Source organism: Cyprinodon tularosa, unplaced genomic scaffold (assembly GCF_016077235.1).
Source record: "Cyprinodon tularosa strain WSP-4 unplaced genomic scaffold, ASM1607723v1 ctg1096, whole genome shotgun sequence".
Lineage (NCBI taxonomy): Eukaryota > Metazoa > Chordata > Actinopteri > Cyprinodontiformes > Cyprinodontidae > Cyprinodon > Cyprinodon tularosa.
The window spans coordinates 190,320-213,007 of record NW_024037889.1 but is presented as its reverse complement, the minus strand read 5'-3'; the positions used below and the strand labels follow the sequence as shown (position 1 = coordinate 213,007).

Below are 22,688 nucleotides of genomic sequence, written 5' to 3'. Positions count from 1 at the left end.
GTGAGTAGAAAATGAAGGCTAATCATGTTTTGGGTGTACTATTCCTTTAAGCTCTTGGTTAGTTATGGCTAAAAAACAATAATAATGAAAAATGAATAAAGAAATAAAAGAGAGAAAAATAAAATTGATGTTTTTTTTTTAGGTGTATGTGCTCTAAGATATCAAAATCGTTTTCAGTCTGACTCACCTCTCACTGTCAGTCTGAAGGCATCACTCCAGGCTGTTATCTGGTAGTCTCCTCTAGCCCTGCATCTATATTCTCCTCTGTAGGATTCAGTAGCTGTGTTGATCCTGTATTCACTGGATGTTGGAGAGTTACTGCTGGTTGGTCTCCATTCATACGTCCACTGAGCTCCTCCACCTCCATAAATCTCACATCTCAGAGTGACTTTCTCTCCTCTGAATATCTGGGGCCAGTTGGGTTGAAGGGTCACAGTAGGCTTAGAGACTGGAATAAATAACATTCAATAAAAAGACTGATAGAATCCACCTTAAACTAAAATTAGAATCATTTAAACTTTTATGGATTACAATTAACCCTTTGATGTGCAACATATGAATCATAAATTTATTAATTTAATTATAGTTTAGTTTTATGTGTTCTTTAGGTATAAAGATTTCATGTGTTCTTTAGGTATAATTTAAAGCATTGTGGTTCTGGCTTTAACTTTTCAGTAATTTTCCTGATGATTCTGTTTGGCTTATCTGTAGGGCTGACAAATTATTTGGTATTTGACTGAATTATCATTATTACTTTTACAATTATTTAAAACATATCTCTGTTTTTAGTAAAACAAGAACAAATCTGAGTTACCAGAGAAGAACCTTGTTTGTAAAGCAAATTGAAATTAGAAAAGCTGTAACGTTTAGTACTTTGAAACACATGTTTTTAAGCTTAAACATCAACATATAAACCCACATTTTAATGAAAACTGCTTCAAATTTGACTTTTTGGACTGTATAATGTTTTGTTGTTTAATTTCCAACAGATTACATTAAACAGCTATTGTGTCTGTCAGGTTATCATGTCTGTCCAGTTAAATAGGATTGGAGCCTCTGATATGATAGAGCTGCTCTATCACTGAGTCACATGGTGCCCAGAGAAAACAAACGGACTGACACAGGAACAAAGAAAGATTATTTTATCCCCAAAATATTCTGTATCAAGAAAGATTTTTTTTTTTTTTACCTAATAAAGACTGGCATTAAAATAAAAAACAAAATCCTCATTAAAAAAAACATTTTCTAAACAGACAAACAGCATCAAGACAAAAGTAAAAGAAGTCCAAAGTATTTTAGTCAATCACGTCAACTAAAGGTCTAAAGGTTGTTTTTTTTAAGTTATGTAATAACTTCCAACCCTCCTCAATTTTTCCAGAAGATAAACGTGGACCAATGTTCTGCTTTGGAGCTTTAGTCTTATAAATATTGTTTACTAATGTTATTTGTTGTTCATAGCAACAGATAAACTCATTAAACATTTAAACAGAGTCAGATTTTATTATTCTACAATAAAGACCTAACCTCACCAGTTTTATAAATGGTGACCTTGTTGCTGTTTTCAGTGTAGAAAACTGGATCTCCTCTTCTTCCTCTGCAGCTATATAGACCTCCCTCTGAGATGCTGAGGACTCCATGTGGTTCATTGAATCTGATGGGCTGATCTCCAAAAGACTCTGACTTCTGTCTGAACCCAACCCAGTCTCATGGGAAAATGTACCCCCACTACGTTGGTCCACACTGCAAAACGTAGTGGAGGTACATTAATGGCCATTTTTTTGTGGTACTGTTACGTTTCTTCTGCCTATACGCTTTCTATTGTTTTACGTCCTAGTCACGTGACTTTCAAGATTCCAGCTGGGAGAAGAAAAAAAATAAATATATGGCCGACATTCGCTCATTTTTTGTGGAAAGATTAATGACTTGAGTTTGTTTTTGCATTAAAATGAGTTTTGATTACATTTCTAGTGAGAAATGTATAGTTTGTTGCCAGAATATTTACTCAGGGAATGTACATATTCACTTGCTTGTTCGTTTCTTGCAAAGATTTTTCAAGATAATGTGAAACTGTAACATTTTGGTATAAACATGGCTGAGATTTCTCTAACATTTAGTGGGAAAATCAATAATTTCAATCAGTTTCTGCATTTAAATGGGTTTTGATTACATTTATAGCGAGAAGTGTAGGGTTTATTGTAAATTACCTTTATTATGATCAAACATGTCAGTTAATTTGTTGTTTTTATTTTTGTGTAATTGGTGTTATGAAAAGCGACTCGATGTCAGCTCACTATTTTTTATTTTTTTTTTATATTTAGAAAAGGCAATTTCCGTTGTATTTTAAAAGTCGCTCGGCGAGACCCCTTCACTTCCGGTTTTTCTTTTAACGCTTACTAACTGACGGTAAATTGCAGTAAAGGTATTCCGAAGTTTATAAAAGGCACTAGCACCTGGCTATACAGGGCACAAGGTTTGTTTTAATTATTTTTCATGTTATATTGTGTCCGGTTGGAGTTTGATGATTGTTTCATGGATGTAACATGTGTTAGGTGTAGCAAGTTTTAGCCTTGTATCTGTCTTTTTATAGCTAAGCTAATTCGTTTGTTTTATTAATAGCTCAGAATAATTTGTGTGTTTATCTGCAATCTGCTTAGTTTAAACGGTTGTTTATTAGATTAAAAGGAAATGTAATTGTGGTTTTCTACTTTTATTTTCTTATAGCTCTTAAGGTGAGTTCATATGCTGCCTTCAAAGACCATTCTAAAATAAAGGAATATGAACCATCAGTTAAAGAGTCAGACCATCAATTAGCCGGGACGCTACAGTAAGAGCTTCACCCCATCAGTCCCTCCACACTGTTAATCAAAGGAAGAGCAGAGGGACTTATGTGATGGTCAAGGATTGTGACACCTACACAACATGGAAGCATCAGTCAAAACACCTCCAGAAGACAGAGACTCTGAACAGACAACGGATAAGGCAAATGAAGAAGAGCATCTCCGTCGCTCTGGTCGTGTACGGAATCCAACTGAAAAGATGCTTGCATATCAGGAAGAGGAGGCTCACAAGAAGGAAAAAAGGTTAGTTCACATTTATGAACAATGGAAAACCCAAGCACGTAAGGCTAGAGAGCAACTAAAGGAAAATATTCCTGAAAGTGACATTGCAGCTCTTATAGACACACTGGAGGAGGGAAAGAGCAGTGTTATCAACATGTACATGGAACTTAGAGCTCACCTCACTCCATCCAGCGACATAAGGCGTCGCATCGATGCTTGTGAGGCAGTTACAAGGGACATTATAAAAATTGGTCTTGAAAGGATATCAGGCATTGATGGAGAATATGACGGTGAAACAGTAAGGCAAAGTCTACATGAGCTTCTTAACAGAGATTATGCTCGCTCCATCTATGGCTCCACAGCTTCACCTTCAAGTCATCACTCAAGTAAAGGTTCCAGCCACCATTCTGTCATAGCCGCAAAAAGAGCAGATGCTGCAGCAGAACTAGCAGCTAAGGAAGCCGAGTATGAACTGTTATTGAAGGAGGAGAAACAAAAAGAAAAGATTCAACTGCTAGAGGAGCAACAGAGGAAAGAACTTGAAGCTCAAAAACGTGAACTGGAAAGATTAAAGGAAGAGAAAGACATTAGAGCTGCACGAGCTAGGCTCACAACCTATGAGCAGGAAGTTATGCAGGAAGCAAGTGTTCATTCTACTGCATGGCTGGATCAGAGGAGAACAAGAGAACAACAGCCTGTGTATACTGAGAAACCTGTGTCCTCAGCTCTCCTCCAGCAGCCTACTGATGTCAGAGAGACAGCGTCACATGCACGGACAGATGTAAGTTATCTCGCTCAAGCTGTCCAAGATAGCATAGCTTTGAACAGGCTTCCAATGCCAGAACCATCCATATTTACTGGTGATCCTATTCAGTTTGTCGAATGGAAGGCTTCATTCACATCTCTCATTGATAAAAAGAATATTGCCTCAGCTGATAAACTGCATTATTTGAAAAAATATGTTGCAGGCCCAGCTAGAAAGACACTTGATGGCATATTTTATAGAAATGATGATGAAGCTTATAATGATGCATGGAACCGTCTCAACAGAAGGTATGGTCAGCCATTTGTTATACAAAAGGCATTCAGGGAAAAACTAACAAACTGGCCAAAGATCCATCCAAAAGATGCAGAAGGCCTCAGAGCATTTGCTGACTTTTTACACTCATGTCTAGAAGCAATGCCTTATATTAAAGGTCTTGATATTTTAAATGATTGTGAAGAAAATCAGAAACTTGCTCAAAAGCTACCTGATTGGACAGCATCACAGTGGAATCGGAAAGTCACCCAAGTCATGAGAGATGATCAGGAATTTCCCACTTTCCAAGAGTCACCTGAAGGAAAAGAAATATAAATCTAGTGTTTATCACACACAAGCAGTAGCAGAGACTGAAACTCAGGGACAGTTAAAAACAAGTCAAAAGCCACCATGTATGTTCTGTCAGAACAGTAAACATCAACTTCATCACTGTCCCGAGTTCAAAGGAAAGGATCTGGAGGAACGACGGAAGTATGTGAAAGACAAGAAACTTTGTTATGGCTGCTTGAGGACAGGCCATAATGCAAAAGATTGCCGCAACAGACCTTCATGTGAGAACTGTAAAGGAAGACATCCTACACTTCTTCATGACGATAACTACACCAAAGCTAAACCCACATCAGTCCCAAATATAAGCACCACAGAGGAAACAGCATCTACATTGTCTCTTAGTGTGACAACCAAGGAGCCATCCACTAACACCTCGATGATCGTACCTGTGTGGGTTTCTTCTATCAGTAATCCAGGTATGGAAAAACTTGTTTATGCTCTGCTTGATAGTCAAAGTGACACAGTTTTTATTGATGAAGAAGTTAGTAACAGTTTGCAAGTCAAGACACATCCTGTAAGGTTGAAGCTAACAACAATGACAGGAAAGGACACAATAATGCATAGTCAAAGAGTGTCAGATTTGAGAGTGAGAGGTTACAGCTCTGCCACCTACATCGATCTCCCCCCTGTTTACACCAAGGACTCTATACCAGTGAATCGAACGCACATTCCTACCTGTGACACGGCACGGCACTGGAATCATCTAATCAAAATTGCAGATGAAATCCCATCACAGCTGGAATGTGAAGTCGGTCTGCTGATCGGCTACAATTGCTCAAGAGCGCTGGCACCACGGCAGGTAATCCTGGGAGGAGACAATGAACCATATGCTGTTCGTACGGATCTTGGTTGGAGTATTGTAGGCTGTTCATTACCTCATCATGACTCACCAAGCAGCACAAACATGTGTCACAGGGTTTCTGTCAGAGAGCTTCCTCCTGTAACTCCAGCAGAGGCCCTCAGAGTCCTTGAATCTGATTTTAAGGATGCTAACAAGGATGAAAAGACTGTTTCCCAAGATGACATCCACTTCCTAGATGTGTTAAAGGAAGGAATCAGGAGAAACAGTAATGGACATTATGAGATGCCTCTCCCCTTTAAAGAGAGACCCCATCTCCCTAACAATAAGCAACAAGCTCTGGTACGGCTAAATCAACTCAAAAGAAAGCTAATGAAAGATGACAAGTACAGAGAGCACTATATAAACTTTATGGATGAAATTATCCAAAAGGGTGAAGCAGAGGAGGTTTGTGATCAAGGAAAAGAAGGAGAGAGATGGTATATTCCCCACCACGGAGTCTATCACTCTAAAAAACCCGATAAACTCCGTGTAGTTTTTGACTGTTCTGCCAAGCACAAGGGAACAAACCTGAATGACCACCTTCTGTCAGGGCCAGATCTGCTAAATAATCTGAATGGTGTGCTTCTCAGATTCAGAAAGCACTACATTGCATTGATGTGTGACATCGAAAAGATGTTCCATCAGTTCTATGTTTATAAAGCTGACAGAGACTACCTACGCTTCTTGTGGTGGAAAGACAGCAACTTCAATGCAGAGCCGTAAGAATTCAGAATGAAAGTGCATCTCTTTGGTGCGGCGTCATCGCCAGGATGCGCTAACTATGGACTGAAGCAGCTTGCTAAAGACAATGAGATGGAATTTCCACTTGGATCACAATTCATCATGAAGGATTTTTATGTTGATGATGGTGTTACCAGTATAGAAAATGTGGATGATGCTATTCAGCTTGCACAAGAAGCGCAGAAGCTCTGTGCTAGAGGTGGTCTAAGATTGCACAAGTTTGTGTGTAACAACAGAGCTGTACTGGAGAGTATACCATCATCTGAGCATAATGCTGAAGTGAAAGCTCTGGATCTGGTCTTCAAGGATGTGACTTTAGAGAGAGCCTTGGGTATCCACTGGCACATCGCATCAGACACCTTCAGATTTCGTCTCAGCCTAAAAGACCAGCCAGCAACACGACGTGGTATCCTGTCAACGGTGGCATCCATTTTTGACCCGCTGGGATTTATTGCCCCTATCCTGCTAACTGGGAAAAGGGTGCTTCAGGAAATATGTAGACATGGCATAGGCTGGGACGATCCCCTGCCCTGTGAACTGCAACCAGTGTGGGAGCGCTGGAAGAAGGATCTTACAAATTTAGAGAAAATCACTGTACCACGCTGCTATGTGCCTCCTGGTTTCGGCCGAGTTGTGAAAAGGGAGCTACATCATTTTTCTGATGCGAGCACATGTGGTTATGGACAGTGTTCATATCTGAGACAAGTGAATGAAGGTGGAAATGTCCATTGTGCTCTGGTCATGGGGAAATCCAGAGTGGCTCCAATCAAGGTCACAACGATACCTCGGCTAGAACTGGCAGCCGCTGTTGTGTCAGCCACAGCAAGCAACACTTTGAAGGAGGAGCTTGGTTTGACAGATGTTGTTGAATATTTCTGGACCGATTCGAAAGTGGTCTTGGGATATATTCACAACGAGGCACGTCGTTTTCACACCTTCGTCGCAAATCGGATACAGAAAATACAACTCAGCTCCTCTCCTCAGCAATGGAGGTATGTCTCAACTAAGGATAACCCAGCAGATATTGCATCCAGGGGATCAAGTGCAAGTGAGATTCTCATTTCAAGCTGGTTTTCAGGACCTCAATTCTTGCAGGAAAAGGAGATTCCGCCAGCTACAAATGTCTGCACAGAAATACAGATTGGAGACCCCGAAGTGAAGAGGATTCAGATTCTTAGAACACAGAAACAGGAACAGTTAAGTCTCTCAGATCGCTTGTCAAAGTTTTCTTCATGGTCAAAGGCAATCCAGGCTGTTGCTCGTCTTATTCGTCGTGTTAAGAATGACAAGTCGACAAACCACAGCACTGTACAAGAGCAAGAACACGCACAACGCATCATCATAAGAGACTTACAGAGACAAGTGTATCCAGAAGAGATAAAGTTGCTCAGTAAGGTAGCTCAACTTCCTTCTCAGAGTAAACTGTTTAAGATGGATGTCTTTCTTGATCAGGATGGACTTCTTAGGGTGGGAGGAAGACTGAAAAATGCATCACTACCTACCTCACTGAAGCATCCAGTCGTTATACCGAAAAATCATCACATCACCAAGGCAATAATTGCTCATTGTCATGAGAAAGTGCAGCATCAGGGTAAGGGTCTAACTATTAATGAGATTAGATCAAATGGATTCTGGATTCCAGGAATCAACAGAGCTGTGGCAACGCATTTACATCAATGTGTTACATGTCGGAAACTCAGAAGGTTCACAGAGAAACAACGTATGGCAGATTTGCCACCTGAGCGTGTGGATCCATCACCACCTTTCACCTACTGTGGGATGGACTGTTTTGGTCCGTTTCTCACTAAACAAGGACGCAAGGTACAAAAGAGATACGGCTTGCTTTTCACCTGCCTTTGCTGTCGAGCTATTCACATTGAAATGTTAGACGACATGTCGACAGATGCCTTCATAAACGGACTCCGATGTTTCATCGCCATAAGAGGAGCAGTACGCGACATAAAGTGTGACCAAGGAACGAACTTCGTTGGAGCTAGAAATGAACTTAATGAAGCTCTCAAACAAGTGGATGCTAACCGCCTGACCACATTTTTGGCTGAGAAACAATGTGACTTTAGTATGAACGCTCCACATGCAAGCCATGCTGGAGGCGTATGGGAGAGACAGATCCGAACGGTGAGGAATATTCTTCGTTTCACTCTTTCATCTTCATCAGGCAGGCTGGACGATGCCTCTTTACGGACATTCTTTTATGAGGCAGCAGCTATTGTAAACAGCCGTCCACTCACAGTTGACAGCTTAAATGATCCAGACAGTCCAGAGCCACTAACACCTAATCACCTGCTTACCATGAAACCTACAGCAGCTTTACCACCTCCTGGCAGATTCATCAGAGAGGACCTGTATGCTCGCAAGAGGTGGCGGCGTGTACAGTATTTGGCCGAGCTGTTCTGGGGTCGGTGGAGAAGAGAGTATGTCTATAATATCACCACCAGACAACGTTGGCATAATCCAAGAGGAAATCTCAAGGTCGGCGACATTGTGCTGAAAAAGACAGAGGATTTACCTCGCAATGAGTGGAAATTGGCTAAAGTTGAAGAGACAATAACTGATAAAGATGGACTAGTGAGGAGAGTAAAGATTCGTGTTGGAGATCGGAAGATAGGAAGGAATGGACAGCGTTCAGGCAAGCCATCCATCATTGAACGTCCAGTACAGAAGCTGGTCCTGCTCTTAGAGACTGCTTAATCATCTGCTTCACTCCTCTGCCATATCCTTTGCTTTATGAAGAGTTTAAGGACCTCTCTTTTTTTTTTTTACTCAAGTATTAAAGGTTGCATGGTTTAGAAATCATTCATGCTTTACATCCCATAATTGATGAAAACCAGTAATGATTTGGTGGGAGTGTAAATTACCTTTATTATGATCAAACATGTCAGTTAATTTGTTGTTTTTATTTTTGTGTAATTGGTGTTATGAAAAGCGACTCGATGTCAGCTCACTATTTTTTATTTTTTTTTTATATTTAGAAAAGGCAATTTCCGTTTTATTTTGAAAGTCGCTCGCCGAGACCCCTTCACTTCCGGTTTTTCTTTTAACGCTTACTAACTGACGGTAAATTGCAGTAAAGGTATTCCGAAGTTTATAAAAGGCACTAGCACCTGGCTATACAGGGCACAAGGTTTGTTTTAATTATTTTTCATGTTATATTGTGTCCGGTTGGAGTTTGATGATTGTTTCATGGATGTAACATGTGTTAGATGTAGCAAGTTTTAGCCTTGTATCTGTCTTTTTATAGCTAAGCTAATTCGTTTGTTTTATTAATAGCTCAGAATAATTTGTGTGTTTATCTGCAATCTGCTTAGTTTAAACGGTTGTTTATTAGATTAAAAGGAAATGTAATTGTGGTTTTCTACTTTTATTTTCTTATAGCTCTTAAGGTGAGTTCATATGCTGCCTTCAAAGACCATTCTAAAATAAAGGAATATGAACCATCAGTTAAAGAGTCAGACCATCAATTAGCCGGGACGCTACATTTATTTACATAATATTTACTTAGTGAACATACATAATCACCCGCTTGCTAGTTTTTGCTACGTTTTTCGGATCTCGTCAGGATTATGTGAAATTGCAACGTTTTGGCTGCTAGCCATCGCCTAGCATTTAGCTGCCGCCCCGATTCAACATTGAATTCTTTGTGATTTAACTCCATCTGACGGATCAAACCCTCGCCACTGCGGCGTTGCGTCTGAGGTTGATTTTCAGATCAATGCATTACGTCGTGGCATACGGGAGAAACTAATTAAACTAGTTAAAAAAAAGGATCATGGGTTAAGATCGGATGTGTTTTATTTGGAAATCTACCGGATCCTTTGTGCAATTAACTTCCTGTTTGGTGCGATCTCATTGATGGGTTTTGACCAGATTTTGACCAAAGAGGAACTAAAAAAAAAAAAAAAAAAAAAAACAATTTGAATACACAACCAGCATATCTGGAATCAGTGACAGAGAGCGACTGGGACCAGAAGTTTATTAATTTCTCCCCACTGATTTCCATTCAAAATGTTTTCTATCCCACCGGGCTCTAGGGAAAGGGCGTGCATACCGCCACCTACTGTTCATGAGTGTGTAGCAACATTGTTTTACATCTATTAAATTCTATTTTTTAATTTTGTATTCTGAAGATAAATAAATAATGCTTTCCTTAATCTATAAATATCTTTTATATTTCCTTTATTTCCCAATAATCCTTTAAGACTCCATTCTTGGCCTGTCCTCTTTTCAATTTCTTCCTTTCAGGTTCATATGTTTTGCAGTTCATCAATACATCTGCATTTTCTATCTCTCCACATCCTTCACATTTATCATTATTTTTCCTCCCTATTAAGTATAAATTGTCATTTAAATAAGTATGACCTACTCTTAATCTGATCATTATTATTTCTTCCCTTCGGTTTTTCTCATTAATATTTCTATTTAATACTGACTTTTGTACTTTATATAACCTTCTTCCTTTTTATCTTCATTCCACCTTTTTTTGCCATTTTTCAATTTCTTTCCTCTTAATAAATGATTTTCCTTTCCCTAAAGGAATTGTAATTGTTATTGCCTCCTCTAATTGCTAATTTGTCTACTACTACTACATTTTCCCACTTTGACCTTTTAAGGTTAGCATATTGACCAAAAGCTGACACCAAAAATAAAGCAATCGATTATGTACAACAATATGCTACATTTAATGAAGACTAATACAGATTTTACTCTCTTATAAGAATTAGTTTCAGGTTTTATAGGGGAGAGTTTGTATCGGCAGTCATCTGGGAATCTTTTATGTATTTACTGGTAAAGAACAACCTCTCAACCCATTTAATGTAAATGTTGCATCGAACCAGAAAGTTATTTGAAGAGCATAGATGCATAAATATATGCATAGCTTTAACAAGGGCCTCATGAAGGTCTGTTCTGTTATTCTCTTTTGGAGAATATAGACATTGTGGGCATTCATTTCCCTGATAAGCTGGTGAAGATTCTTAGACATCCAGGTCATAATCATTCCAAAAAAAAACAAAAAACTTTGGACTTTGTTTTTCAAGTTTGAAGACTTCCCATTCAGGACGTTTTTCAATACAAAATTACAGTAGCCCAACAAATCCTTGTTTTGGCTAGGAAAATATGCAAATTGAACCTGATGCCTGATCCCGATAGCTTGACTCTGAACCGAATTTGATCCCTATTACTTTTTGGCCACATGCACATTATTGTGCTGCCTGGTCAACCCTAAGAAAATGTTCTGGAACTGCCACTGAACTGACACCCAATGCATGGAGGGTAACCCAAAAAGGGCCATTGTTAGAGAAACTGGGTGCCTACAAAGTGCTGTTTTCAAGCTAATTAATGGAAAGTTAGCTGGAATGAAAAGTAGACAAATAACAATTACAATTCCTTTAGGGAAAGGGGAAGGAAAATCATTTATTAAGAGGAAAGAAATTGAAAAATGGCAAAAAAAAAAAAGGTGGAATGAAGATAAAAAGGAAGAAGGTTATATAAAGTACAAAAGTCAGTATTAAATAGAAATATTAATGAGAGAAACCGAAGGGAAGAAATAATAATGATCAGATTAAGAGTAGGTCATACTTATTTAAATGACAATTTATACTTAATAGGGAGGAAAAATACTGATAAATGTGAAGGATGTGGAGAGATAGAAAATGTATAACATGTATTGATGAACTGCAAAACATCTGGACCTGAAAGGAAGAAATTGAAAAGAGGACAGGCCAAGAATGGAGTCTTAAAGGATTATTGGGAAATAAAAGAAATATAAAAGATATTTATAGATTAAGGAAAGCATTATTTATTTATCTTCAGAATAAAAAATTAAAAAATAGAATTTAATAGATGTAAAACAATGTTGCTACACACTCATGAACAGTAGGTGGCGGTATGCCCGCCCCTTCCCTAGAGCACGGTGGGATAGAAAACATTTTGAATGGAAATCAGTGGGGAGAAATTAATAAACTTCTGGTCCCAGTCGCTCTCTGTCATTGATTCCAGATATGCTGGTTGTGTATTCAAATTGTTTTTTTTTTTTTTTTTTAGTTCCTCTTTGGTCAAAATCTGGTCAAAACCCATCAATGAGATCGCACCAAACAGGAAGTTAATTGCACAAAGGATCCGGTAGATTTCCAAATAAAACACATCCGATCTTAACCCATGATCCTTTTTTTTAACTAGTTTAATTAGTTTCTCCCGTATGCCACGACGTAATGCATTGATCTGAAAATCAACCTCAGACGCAACGCCGCAGTGGCGAGGGTTTGATCCGTCAGATGGAGTTAAATCACAAAGAATTCAATGTTGAATCGGGGCGGCAGCTAAATGCTAGGCGATGGCTAGCAGCCAAAACGTTGCAATTTCACATAATCCTGACGAGATCCGAAAAACGTAGCAAAAACTAGCAAGCGGGTGATTATGTATGCTCTCTGTCATTGATTCCAGATATGCTGGTTGTGTATTTAAATTGTTTTTTTTTTTTTTTTTTAGTTCCTCTTTGGTCAAAATCTGGTCAAAACCCATCAATGAGATCGCACCAAACAGGAAGTTAATTGCACAAAGGATCCGGTAGATTTCCAAATAAAACACATCCGATCTTAACCCATGATCCTTTTTTTTAACTAGTTTAATTAGTTTCTCCCGTATGCCACGACGTAATGCATTGATCTGAAAATCAACCTCAGACGCAACGCCGCAGTGGCGAGGGTTTGATCCGTCAGATGGAGTTAAATCACAAAGAATTCAATGTTGAATCGGGGCGGCAGCTAAATGCTAGGCGATGGGTAGCAGCCAAAACGTTGCAATTTCACATAATCCTGACGAGATCCGAAAAACGTAGCAAAAACTAGCAAGCGGGTGATTATGTATGCTCTCTGTCATTGATTCCAGATATGCTGGTTGTGTATTTAAATTGTTTTTTTTTTTTTTTTTTAGTTCCTCTTTGGTCAAAATCTGGTCAAAACCCATCAATGAGATCGCACCAAACAGGAAGTGAAATGCACAAAGGATCCGGTAGATTTCCAAATAAAACACATCCGATCTTAACCCATGATCCTTTTTTTAACTAGTTTAATTAGTTTCTCCCGTATGCCACGACGTAATGCATTGATCTGAAAATCAACCTCAGACGCAACGCACGCAGTGGCGAGGGTTTTATCCGTCAGATGGAGTTAAATCACAAAGAATTCAATGTTGAATCGGGGCGGCAGCTAAATGCTAGGCGATGGGTAGCAGCCAAAACGTTGCAATTTCACATAATCCTGACGAGATCCGAAAAACGTAGCAAAAACTAGCAAGCGGGTGATTATGTATGTTCACTAAGTAAATATTATGTAAATAAACCCTACACTCCTCGCTATAAATGTAATCAAAAACCCATTTAAATGCAGAAACTGATTGAAATTATTGATTTTCCCACTAAAAGTTAGAGAAATCTCAGCCATGTTTATACCAAAATGTTACAGTTTCACATTATCTTGAAAAATCTTTGCAAGAAACGAACAAGCAAGTGAATATGTACATTCCCTGAGTAAATATTCTGGCAACAAACTATACATTTCTCACTAGAAATATAATCAAAACTCATTTTAATGCAAAAACAAACTCAAGTCATTAATCTTTCCACACAAAAATGAGCGAATGTCGGCCATATATTTATTTTTTTTCTTCTCCCAGCTGGAATCTTGAAAGTCACGTGACTAGGACGTAAAACAATAGAAAACGTATAGGCAGAAGAAACGTAACAGTACCACAAAAAAATGGCCATTAATGTACCTCCACTACGTTTTGCAGTGTGGACCAACGTAGTGGGGGTACATTTTCCCATGAGACTGGGTTGAACCAGTCAAGCTTCCAGCCAGTAGAGATGGACACATAGCAGGTCAGTGTTACACTGCCCCCTAGTGGTGTTATTTCCTGATCTGCTGTTAGTGAGGCTGTGGGTTTATCTGCTGGAGGAAACAAACAGAAAACAGACCATTATTAGAATGAGATTTTGTTTTAGGAAAATGTTCACTGAAATAAATCAGACTTTATTCTCTGAGTGAGTCATTTAGCTTCTGTCACAAAGCTTAGAAATATTGTTCAAACATGGAGACACGGGAAATACCAATTTTATCATGTTTATAAATGATCAAGTGTAGATAGAGGAACAAACCCTTTATTTATTTATTTAATTTGTGCCTCTAAATGAATATTTACAATGCTGCCCGCCAATGGTGATTTCATCACTGCAATGGCTCTTAGCAGGCGGGCTTAGCCCGCCAACTGAGCTTTACCCACTGCAGTTCAATATGAACAACCCATATTACCCTTGTGCATCATAGGCTGTGCACGTCTATTTCCCAGATTTCAGCCAAAGTGGCACACAGCTCTCTGTGCCCATGGGCTTGCCCTCTCTCCTTCCCTCAGCAGCCCTCAAAGGCGTAAGCAGTTGGTCTGGGGAGCCCCGACATCACTTGCCAGGGCCGTAATGGCCCGGTACCCAGAACGGGCAGTAGGTGGCCCCCCTCAAAATTTCTTTCGAAATTTTCTAGTTTATTTAATCTTACTCTAACATTTTACTGAAGGTATTGCAGTAACATTCATTTGTTACACATGAACCATGTTTTTTGAGTTTAGAAGCAGATCCTGCTTTTTTAATAAATGTGATGAACAATGAGTGTCATGTTTTATTAATGAGTGTACTAATTACTAATGAGTTAAGTCATAAGGTATTTTCAACGATAGAGGAGTCTTAACATTTTTATACTGAATATGTTAAAATCCCTAATGAAATGCATACATGGGTGAAAGATAAAAAAAAAAAAAAAACTCACCTGACAGAGTTAACCTAAGGACTCCCCACTCTGTTATTGTAAAGACATCTGTTCTTCCTCTGCATCTATATTCTCCACTGTCAGCTGCAGTGATCCTGTATTCACTGGATGTTGGAGAGTTTCTGCTGGTTGGTCTCCATTCATACGTCCACTGAGCTCCTCCACCTCCATGGATCTCACATCTCAGAGTGACTTTCTCTCCTCTGAATATCTGAGGCCAGTCGGGTGGTTGGATCACAGTGGGTATAACAGGAACTGATAAAATATAAGAAAAACACCTAAATATTCTATCAGACAGACATTGTTTAAATAAACCTCTTTAAAACTGCCATCAACATAGAAAAAAAACATTATTTTAACATCTGTTTGTCACATGAAAAGGAACAAACATTTTTCTTTAAAGCATCATCATGAAATTAAGCTAAAGACAAATAATCGTTGTCTCACTGATTATTTTGAATCTCATTCGGTTTCCATTATCAACATGGCTGAAAATAGATGAAATAATAAAATATCTTTTTTCCCCACAACCTAGAACTAAACTCACCAGTTTTATAAATGGTGACCGTGTTGCTGTTTTCAGTGTAGAAAACTGGATCTCCTCTTCCTCCTCTGCAGCTGTATAGACCTCCCTCTGAGATGCTGAGGACTCCATCAGGTTCATTGTTTCTGATGAGCTGAGCTCTAGAAGACTCTAACTCCTGTCTGAACCAGTCAAACTTCCAGCCAGTAGAGATGGACACATAGCAGGTCAGTGTTACACTGCCCCCTAGTGGTGTTATTTCCTGATCTGCTGTTAGTGAGGCTGTGGGTTTATCTGCTGGAGGAAACAAACAGAAAACAGACCATTATTAGAATGAGATTTTGTTTTAGGAAAATGTTCACTGAAATAAATCAGACTTTATTCTCTGAGTGAGTAATTTAGCTTCTGTCACAAAGCTTAGAAATATTGTTCAAACATGGAGACACGGGAAATACCAATTTTATCATGTTTATAAATGATCAAGTGTAGATAGAGGAACGAACCCTTTATTTATTTATTTTGTGCCTCTAAATGAATATTTACAATGCTGCCCGCCAATGGTGATTTCATCACTGCAATGGCTCTTAGCAGGCGGGCTGAGCCCACCAATGGTGATTTCATCACTGCAATGGCTCTTAGCAGGCGGGCTGAGCCCACCAATGGTGATTTCATCACTGCAATGGCTCTTAGCAGGCGGGCTGAGTCCACCAAATGAGCTTTACCCACTGCAGTTCAATATGGACAACCCATATTACCCTTGTGCATCATAGGCTGTGCACGTCTATTTCCCAGATTTCAGCCAAAGTGGCACACAGCTCTCTGTGCCCATGGGCTTGCCCTCTCTCCTTCCCTCAGCAGCCCTCAAAGGCTTAAGCAGTCGGTCTGGGGAGCCCCGACATCACTTGCCAGGGCCGTAATGGCCCGGTACCCAGAACGGGCAGTAGGTGGCCCCCCTCAAAATTTCTTTAGAAATTTTCTAGTTTATTTAATCTTACTCTAACATTTCATTGAAGGTATTGCAGTAACATTCATTTGTTACACATGAACCATGTTTTTTGAGTTTAGAAGCAGATCCTACTTTTTTAATAAATGTGATGAATAATGAGTGTCATGTTTTATTAATGAGTGTACTAATTACTAATGAGTTAAGTCATAAGGTATTTTCAACGATAGAGGAGTCTTAACATTTTTATACTGAATATGTTAAAATCCCTAATGAAATGCATACATGGGTGAAAGATAAAAAAAAAAAAAAACTCACCTGACAGAGTTAACCTAAGGACTCCCCACTCTGTTATTGTAAAGACATCTGTTCTTCCTCTGCATTTATATTCTCCTCTGTCAGCTGCAGTGATCCTGTATTCACTGGATGTTGGAGAGTTTCTGCTTGTTGGACTCCATTCATACGTCCACTGAACTCCTCCACCTCCATGGATCTCACATCTCAGAGTGACTGTCTCTCCTCTGAATTTTTGAGGCCAGTCGGGTGGTTGGATCACAGTGGGTATAATAGGAACTGTTAAAATATAATGTCGAGTTAAAAAAATATATGAGCGCTGAGAGTTGATATTATAGGAAGAAAAGGCTTTAATTTCACCTTGCAAAGGAGAACATACAACCAGCCTAAATGCAGCTCAGTGATGTTCTGAGGCTGCAGCATGCCAACCCCTGGATAAAAAGGGGACTACCCACACATTAACATTTCCCAAGAGAAAACACTTTAGCTCATCAAAGGACAGAGATGACAATTGTTTTCTGTTCACACCAGGACGTGAGAATCTTGACTTGTTCCCCCCTTATCTAACCTACAGTAGGGGGAAACTTCCTTTCAAATGTCCCTCCTTTCCTTTCATCTCAGCAAGGCTTCTAAGTAATCATTTTTATTGAGGAAAAGAGAAAAAACAGACTTTAACATCACTGACAAACAGGTTAAAGAAAAATACCATTCCACAATAAGAAAAACACCTAAATATTCTATCAGACAGACATTGTTTAAAGAAACCTCTTTAAAACTGCCATCAACATAGAAAAAAAACATTATTTTAACATCTGTTTGTCACATGAAAAGGAGCAAACATTTTTCTTTAAAGCATCATCATGAAATTAAGCTAAAGACAAATAATCGTTGTCTCACTGATTATTTTGAATCTCATTCGGTTTCCATTATCAACATGGCTGAAAATAGATGAAACTAGAAAAAGCTGTTTCGGAGAAACAGCAAAGTGGGAATGCTTTTTTGCTGAATGAAAAAAGCTGAAATTAAAGTAGAATTCTGGTTTTTAACACTTTTAGCCCATTTTCTGTAGTGTCCAGGATGAAATCGAATGATCGACACCAAAATTTTGACAATTGGTCCTGTCTCTGCTTTTTGGCTCATTTAGAATCCACCCCTGGCTGCTTCAGAACGGCTTCCATAGTGCATGTCCGATAATGTCCTTAAAACAACCTTAAACTTTCTTTTTTTTTTATATGCTACTCACCGGGTCGTCAGCGCTGTTCAATGACGTTCCAAAAAAGTTTCGTAAAGAAAAAACGTTCCTGTAGTGTTTTATTTAGCATTTTGTAAATCCCATTGAGTTCTGTTGGAATAGTCAATATTCCCCTGCCACCGGAAACGGAAATGGGGCCTGTTTACACAGTTGTAGTCTTTTCGCTTCACTCTGTGTACTCCGACGTCGAGGTGCTAACGTCTCTGTTAAACACTTTAAAAAACTCTGAAAATGGAATACGAAAGGTGGATTCTTGATTCTCGACGTCGGAGTACACAGAGTGAAGCGAATCTTCGGGAATTTCGGGAAAATATATATATATTTTCAGTTCTGGGCAGTTTCCCACGTAGTTCTAACAATTGAGAGAAAAATGCTGAGGGGCCAGAAACTTCAAAGTATTAACTCAGGTTAAAGCAGGAAACGGGGGCGGCGGCGGTGGGGGGGCATTTATTTATTCGTTATATTTATTTTGGTCACTTTTTCTGGTCACTTTAGTTTATTCTTTGTCAGTATTTAGTAACATAACCCAGGTCTCTTAAGTTATTTTTCTTTAAAACAATTCTGTTATGGTTAAAAAAGTTGGTTAAATAAAGTTAATTCGAAGTCTGTGTTTGTGTTTTTTATTAAAATCAAATCATTTAGCATTATTATAAAAAGTCCAGGCAGAGCTGCACACAAAATATGGTTTCAAATCTTTTCAATAATTATCGATATCGATCAATATGCATTTTTTTTATCGATAAGCTTTTTTTCTTTATCGCCCAGCCCTATATCCAAACTGGTGTATCTAGATTAAACTGGTTTGATCAGCCAGAGTCAGGCTTAAAACAATATCAGAAGGACTTTCCATGTCATATGTGATAAAAAAGGAATACAAATAATATGATTAAAGGTAGAAATGTACTTGAAAAGGATGTTATTGTCAGGAATCCAGTTTGTATGAGTTGTTTGTGTGTTTTTCTCTCTCCACCACCAGGTGGTGCCCTGTCCTCGTTGGGCCTCGCAGCACACCTGCGGCTCGTCTGATCATTACTGGAGGAGTATTTGAGCAGTGTGCTGTCACTACCTCGATGCCATAGTGTTTGCCAGTTTTGGGTACTCTAGCTAAGCTGAGTTTAGCTGAGTCTAATCTGAGCCTTTGTTTCTCTGAGTCTAACTTTGTTTTTGTCTTTGCCTTTTCGGCAGGAAATCTTCCTGTGTAACTGGATGCCTGGCCTTCTCCCCCTGGAAGGATTAACTGAGTACACACTGAGCAGGGGAAAACCTCCACATGATCTGTTCAAGTCCTCATCGGAAATCCAAGTGACAGTCTGCTCCTTTGGTTCCAACGCTTGTCTATCTGTCCACCCTCCAACAAGTTCCCTCTTCTCTGGATTATCCCCCACAAGCTGGATTCAAGGATTGATCCCCCTCAAACGTGAGTCCCTCTCCAGTAATATTCAAGCCTCAGTCAAATTTCCTACGGTCCTTGAACTGATCACTGTGATCTCCCCTTCAGACTTTCCAGTTCCGGTTCACCACTCCACTGAGTTCCAGATCCAACTTCTGTTATTCATCTAAATTTAATAAACCTGTTAAACCTTTTCCCTTGGTCTCTGAGTGGTTCTCTGTATGTGGGTCGGATCACTTCAACCAATCATGACAGTTATCTAATTTTGCTGATGATGTATTAAGTCATTCAGGCCTACCGAACAACTGTCAACCTAAATTAATGGTAATGTTGGAAGACTTTGGCTCACTTTCAGTCTAGAAATGTATCATCAAATACAGCCCTCAAATTTTGACTTTTAAACAAAAACACTTTCTTGAAAAAAATGGGTAAAAAACAAATTAAACCAGATTGCGAAGATGTCAAGATGGTGAGCTTTGGATACAAAGGTTTTAACCATCTGTAATGATCCATGATTTGAAGAATGAACATCAAAAGGATTTGCTTCCTATTTAACATTGAATCATTAAGGGCTGATGGCTGATTTTAAACTCTTAAGATAAATAATGTGTTAAATAATCTGAACTTTTTTTCTGCACCCGGGAACAGCAGCATATATTCCTAGCTCTCTCAGTTGGTAACTGGGAGATTCTTGAAAGCCCTATTGTGTGTTCAGACCCTGGACTGACTTTGACTCCTCCATTAGCCTTTGCCTTGTCTAGTGCAATCAATGTGTGGATCAGTCAATCAGTGATCTGAATCATTCAAATATAACCTAGAGACAAAGGATAGATCATCAGAGCCAGCACAGCCTCTCAGCTTCTTAGAAGGTTGTTGGCTTTCATTCAGAGCACCTTCAGCATAACTGAGTTGTTCTTGGGCACTAGTCCTGTTCTCCTCCTAAGTCCAGTGATTTTTGTTCTTGTAACACATATTGACCTTAAAATAAATTCATTGATCGCTTTCTATTTCTGTTTGCTGAATTACAGGGTCTCCATTCTGTTCAAGCATTGCAGTCATTCTATTGCTATCGTGTCAGGTCACTCTTGGAGAAGAGTTTTTTTTTTTATCTCAGCAAGGCTTAACCTGGTACTAAAGTTCATGAATGCATATGCTATCTGGTCCATGGCATCACAGATGACTGCAAGCTAGCGTTTGTGATGCAGTTCAATGGTAAGGGAATTGTCATCCACTGTGACCTAAACTTTGAACTAGTTGTTGTTTAATGTAATCTTGCACAGCACTGGAAAAAAAAACATACAAAATCAATTGCACAGTTGTCTTGTTCTGACTGGAAGCTGTGTTCGGAGATTTAAAGTGAAACTCCTTTTAGGACAATTTTATTTTTTGAAAACATAGTATGGTGAGAAAACATCAGTAAATAGATTGTAAATTCAGGTATGTTCTGCTGAGAAGGAAAACAGAGAAAATAGATGGATGAAATCATTTTCTTACCTTCAGCATATCCACAGCAGAGTGTGCAAATCACTACAAAGAATAACAAAAAATAAATTATTAGAACAATCTGATGGTTTTTGAAATACAAGAAAAAGAAAATTGTCAATAAGGAAAAAAATAAATTAACAGAGAAATCAGGTTTACACTGAACCCTTATCAGCTGGACAAAAAAATTTTCTTTATAAGAGTATAAATAGTAAAACTGGTTTTTAGCTTTAAATAATGGTCTATGGTAGGACCATACAGAGACCACTAAAAGGAACTTAAAGAAAAGAATGGGTACATTATTAATCAGATTCTGGGCAGAATATTTGCCAGACGGATGGATGGATGGATGGCGATCTCTAGTTAGCCATTTTACAGGAGAGTCTTTTTCGCCGTGGTGCAGCGTGAATTATTTAATGGAAATGCTGTTCATTCCTCCTGAGATTTCCAGAGTAATGGAATCTTTTTGAAAATGTCTTTGCAATCATAGGGAACAGAGAGCTGTCCTTATCTCCTCTATGTGATTCAGCCCATCTCTGCTCAAACTGCTCCACCAGGGATAAGGCACAAATTAAACATAGTTGGTTTCACTCAACAAGCATTATTAGGAAGTAATATTACAATTCACTCATTTAGTGTTTTATTGAAAAAAGATTTGCTGAAATCTGGAAAAATGTGACTTATTCTTGGCTCTACCCTTCTTATCTGTCCCACTGCACACAGTGGGCAGTGGAAATTAGTGTGCGAAAGAGGCAAAGGTAAGATGGTAACTGAGGGACATTGTTATGTCACTTCTCTTGTGCAATACATGAAAGATAACTTTATAATATGTTTCATTCTGTGACAAAGGATTGCTTATAGAGAAAATTATAATATTAACAATAATGGATACAGTAGAAAAATAGAACAAACCCACATTTTTAAAATAAAAAGAGTATAAGGGAGATATAATAACAATAGAGAAACCAGTTTCATTGTAATACTTAACATATCGACAAGGCAACATCATTCATCCCGAGAGAATAAACAGAACATCTGATTGTAAGCTTTAATCAGTCAGCCACACTCACTAAAAACAAATCTTATTTTCCACATCTAAAGACAAATCTTCAGTGGTGTCAGATATTTAAAGAAAAAAACAATCTTGCGGCGGAGCCCGCGTACTCGTCTCTGCAGCTCCCCGGGGCGCCGGTATGGCGGTGGCTGGGGGGCTTCTTCGGGGCTGTCTCTCCTCCTCCCTTGGTGGGGGTCTGATTTCCGGGGCTGGCCCCTCCTTGGTGCCTTCGCTCTTGAGGTCCCTTTGGGCCCCTGGGGCTTTGGGTCTCCCGGCGCTGGACTCAGTGCTCTGGGGGGGTGTGCCTCTCCAGCTCTCCACAACCACTATTGAGCATTTTTTTTATGGATAAACTTTACATGCACAAGTTCACCCTCACAAACAATTACAGGTGCTTGGCTCCAGGTACTTAGAGATTCACCTCTATACAGAAAGCCCACATACGTATCTTCAGGTAACATAGAGTACATGTCAGACTTAATAATATTACTTTAGCGATAGTTTCAAGGTGTTCCTTTATTGTATGTCTCGTACCATGTCTTTCAGTTGTGCTGTTCTTTTTTCATCTCGTTACAGGTGATGAAGCAGACTGAAAATGTTTTGTCATTGTCTCCTTTCCATCTCTTCTTTCTTTCATCTTTACTCTTTTTTTCTTGTTTTTTCTTTTTTCCTTTTCTTCTTCTGTTTTTCTGCTCTATTTACATTGCAGTGTCCATATAAACTGTAAAACTCCCTGCATAATTATAATAAAGCAATTTATATGCATGAAACAAGTGAAGCTATATGGCAATTGCCATACTGCTACACTTGTGAAAGTAAAATCTGTTGGGCTCTTTTTGGCATCAAGACTATTATTCGTATTGCCACATTGCCAGACATGACACTGTAAAAAAAAAAAAAAAAAAAAAA

The 22,688-nt window shown here is 38.9% G+C and overlaps 2 protein-coding genes across 2 annotated transcripts in view; one reads left to right on the top strand and one right to left on the bottom strand.

Moving 5' to 3' along the window:
• LOC119789329 (Fc receptor-like protein 5) overlaps window positions 1–22,688 on the bottom strand; it is a 74,686-nt gene that overhangs the window by 18,031 nt on the left and 33,967 nt on the right. The window lies entirely within an intron of this gene.
• LOC119789301 lies at window positions 4,395–9,506 on the top strand. Its single transcript, XM_038294134.1, has 2 exons — window positions 4,395–9,152; window positions 9,404–9,506. The coding sequence occupies exon 1, from the start codon at window positions 6,002–6,004 to the stop codon at window positions 8,717–8,719; it is 2,718 nt and encodes a 905-aa protein (XP_038150062.1). The 5' UTR covers window positions 4,395–6,001; the 3' UTR covers window positions 8,720–9,152; window positions 9,404–9,506.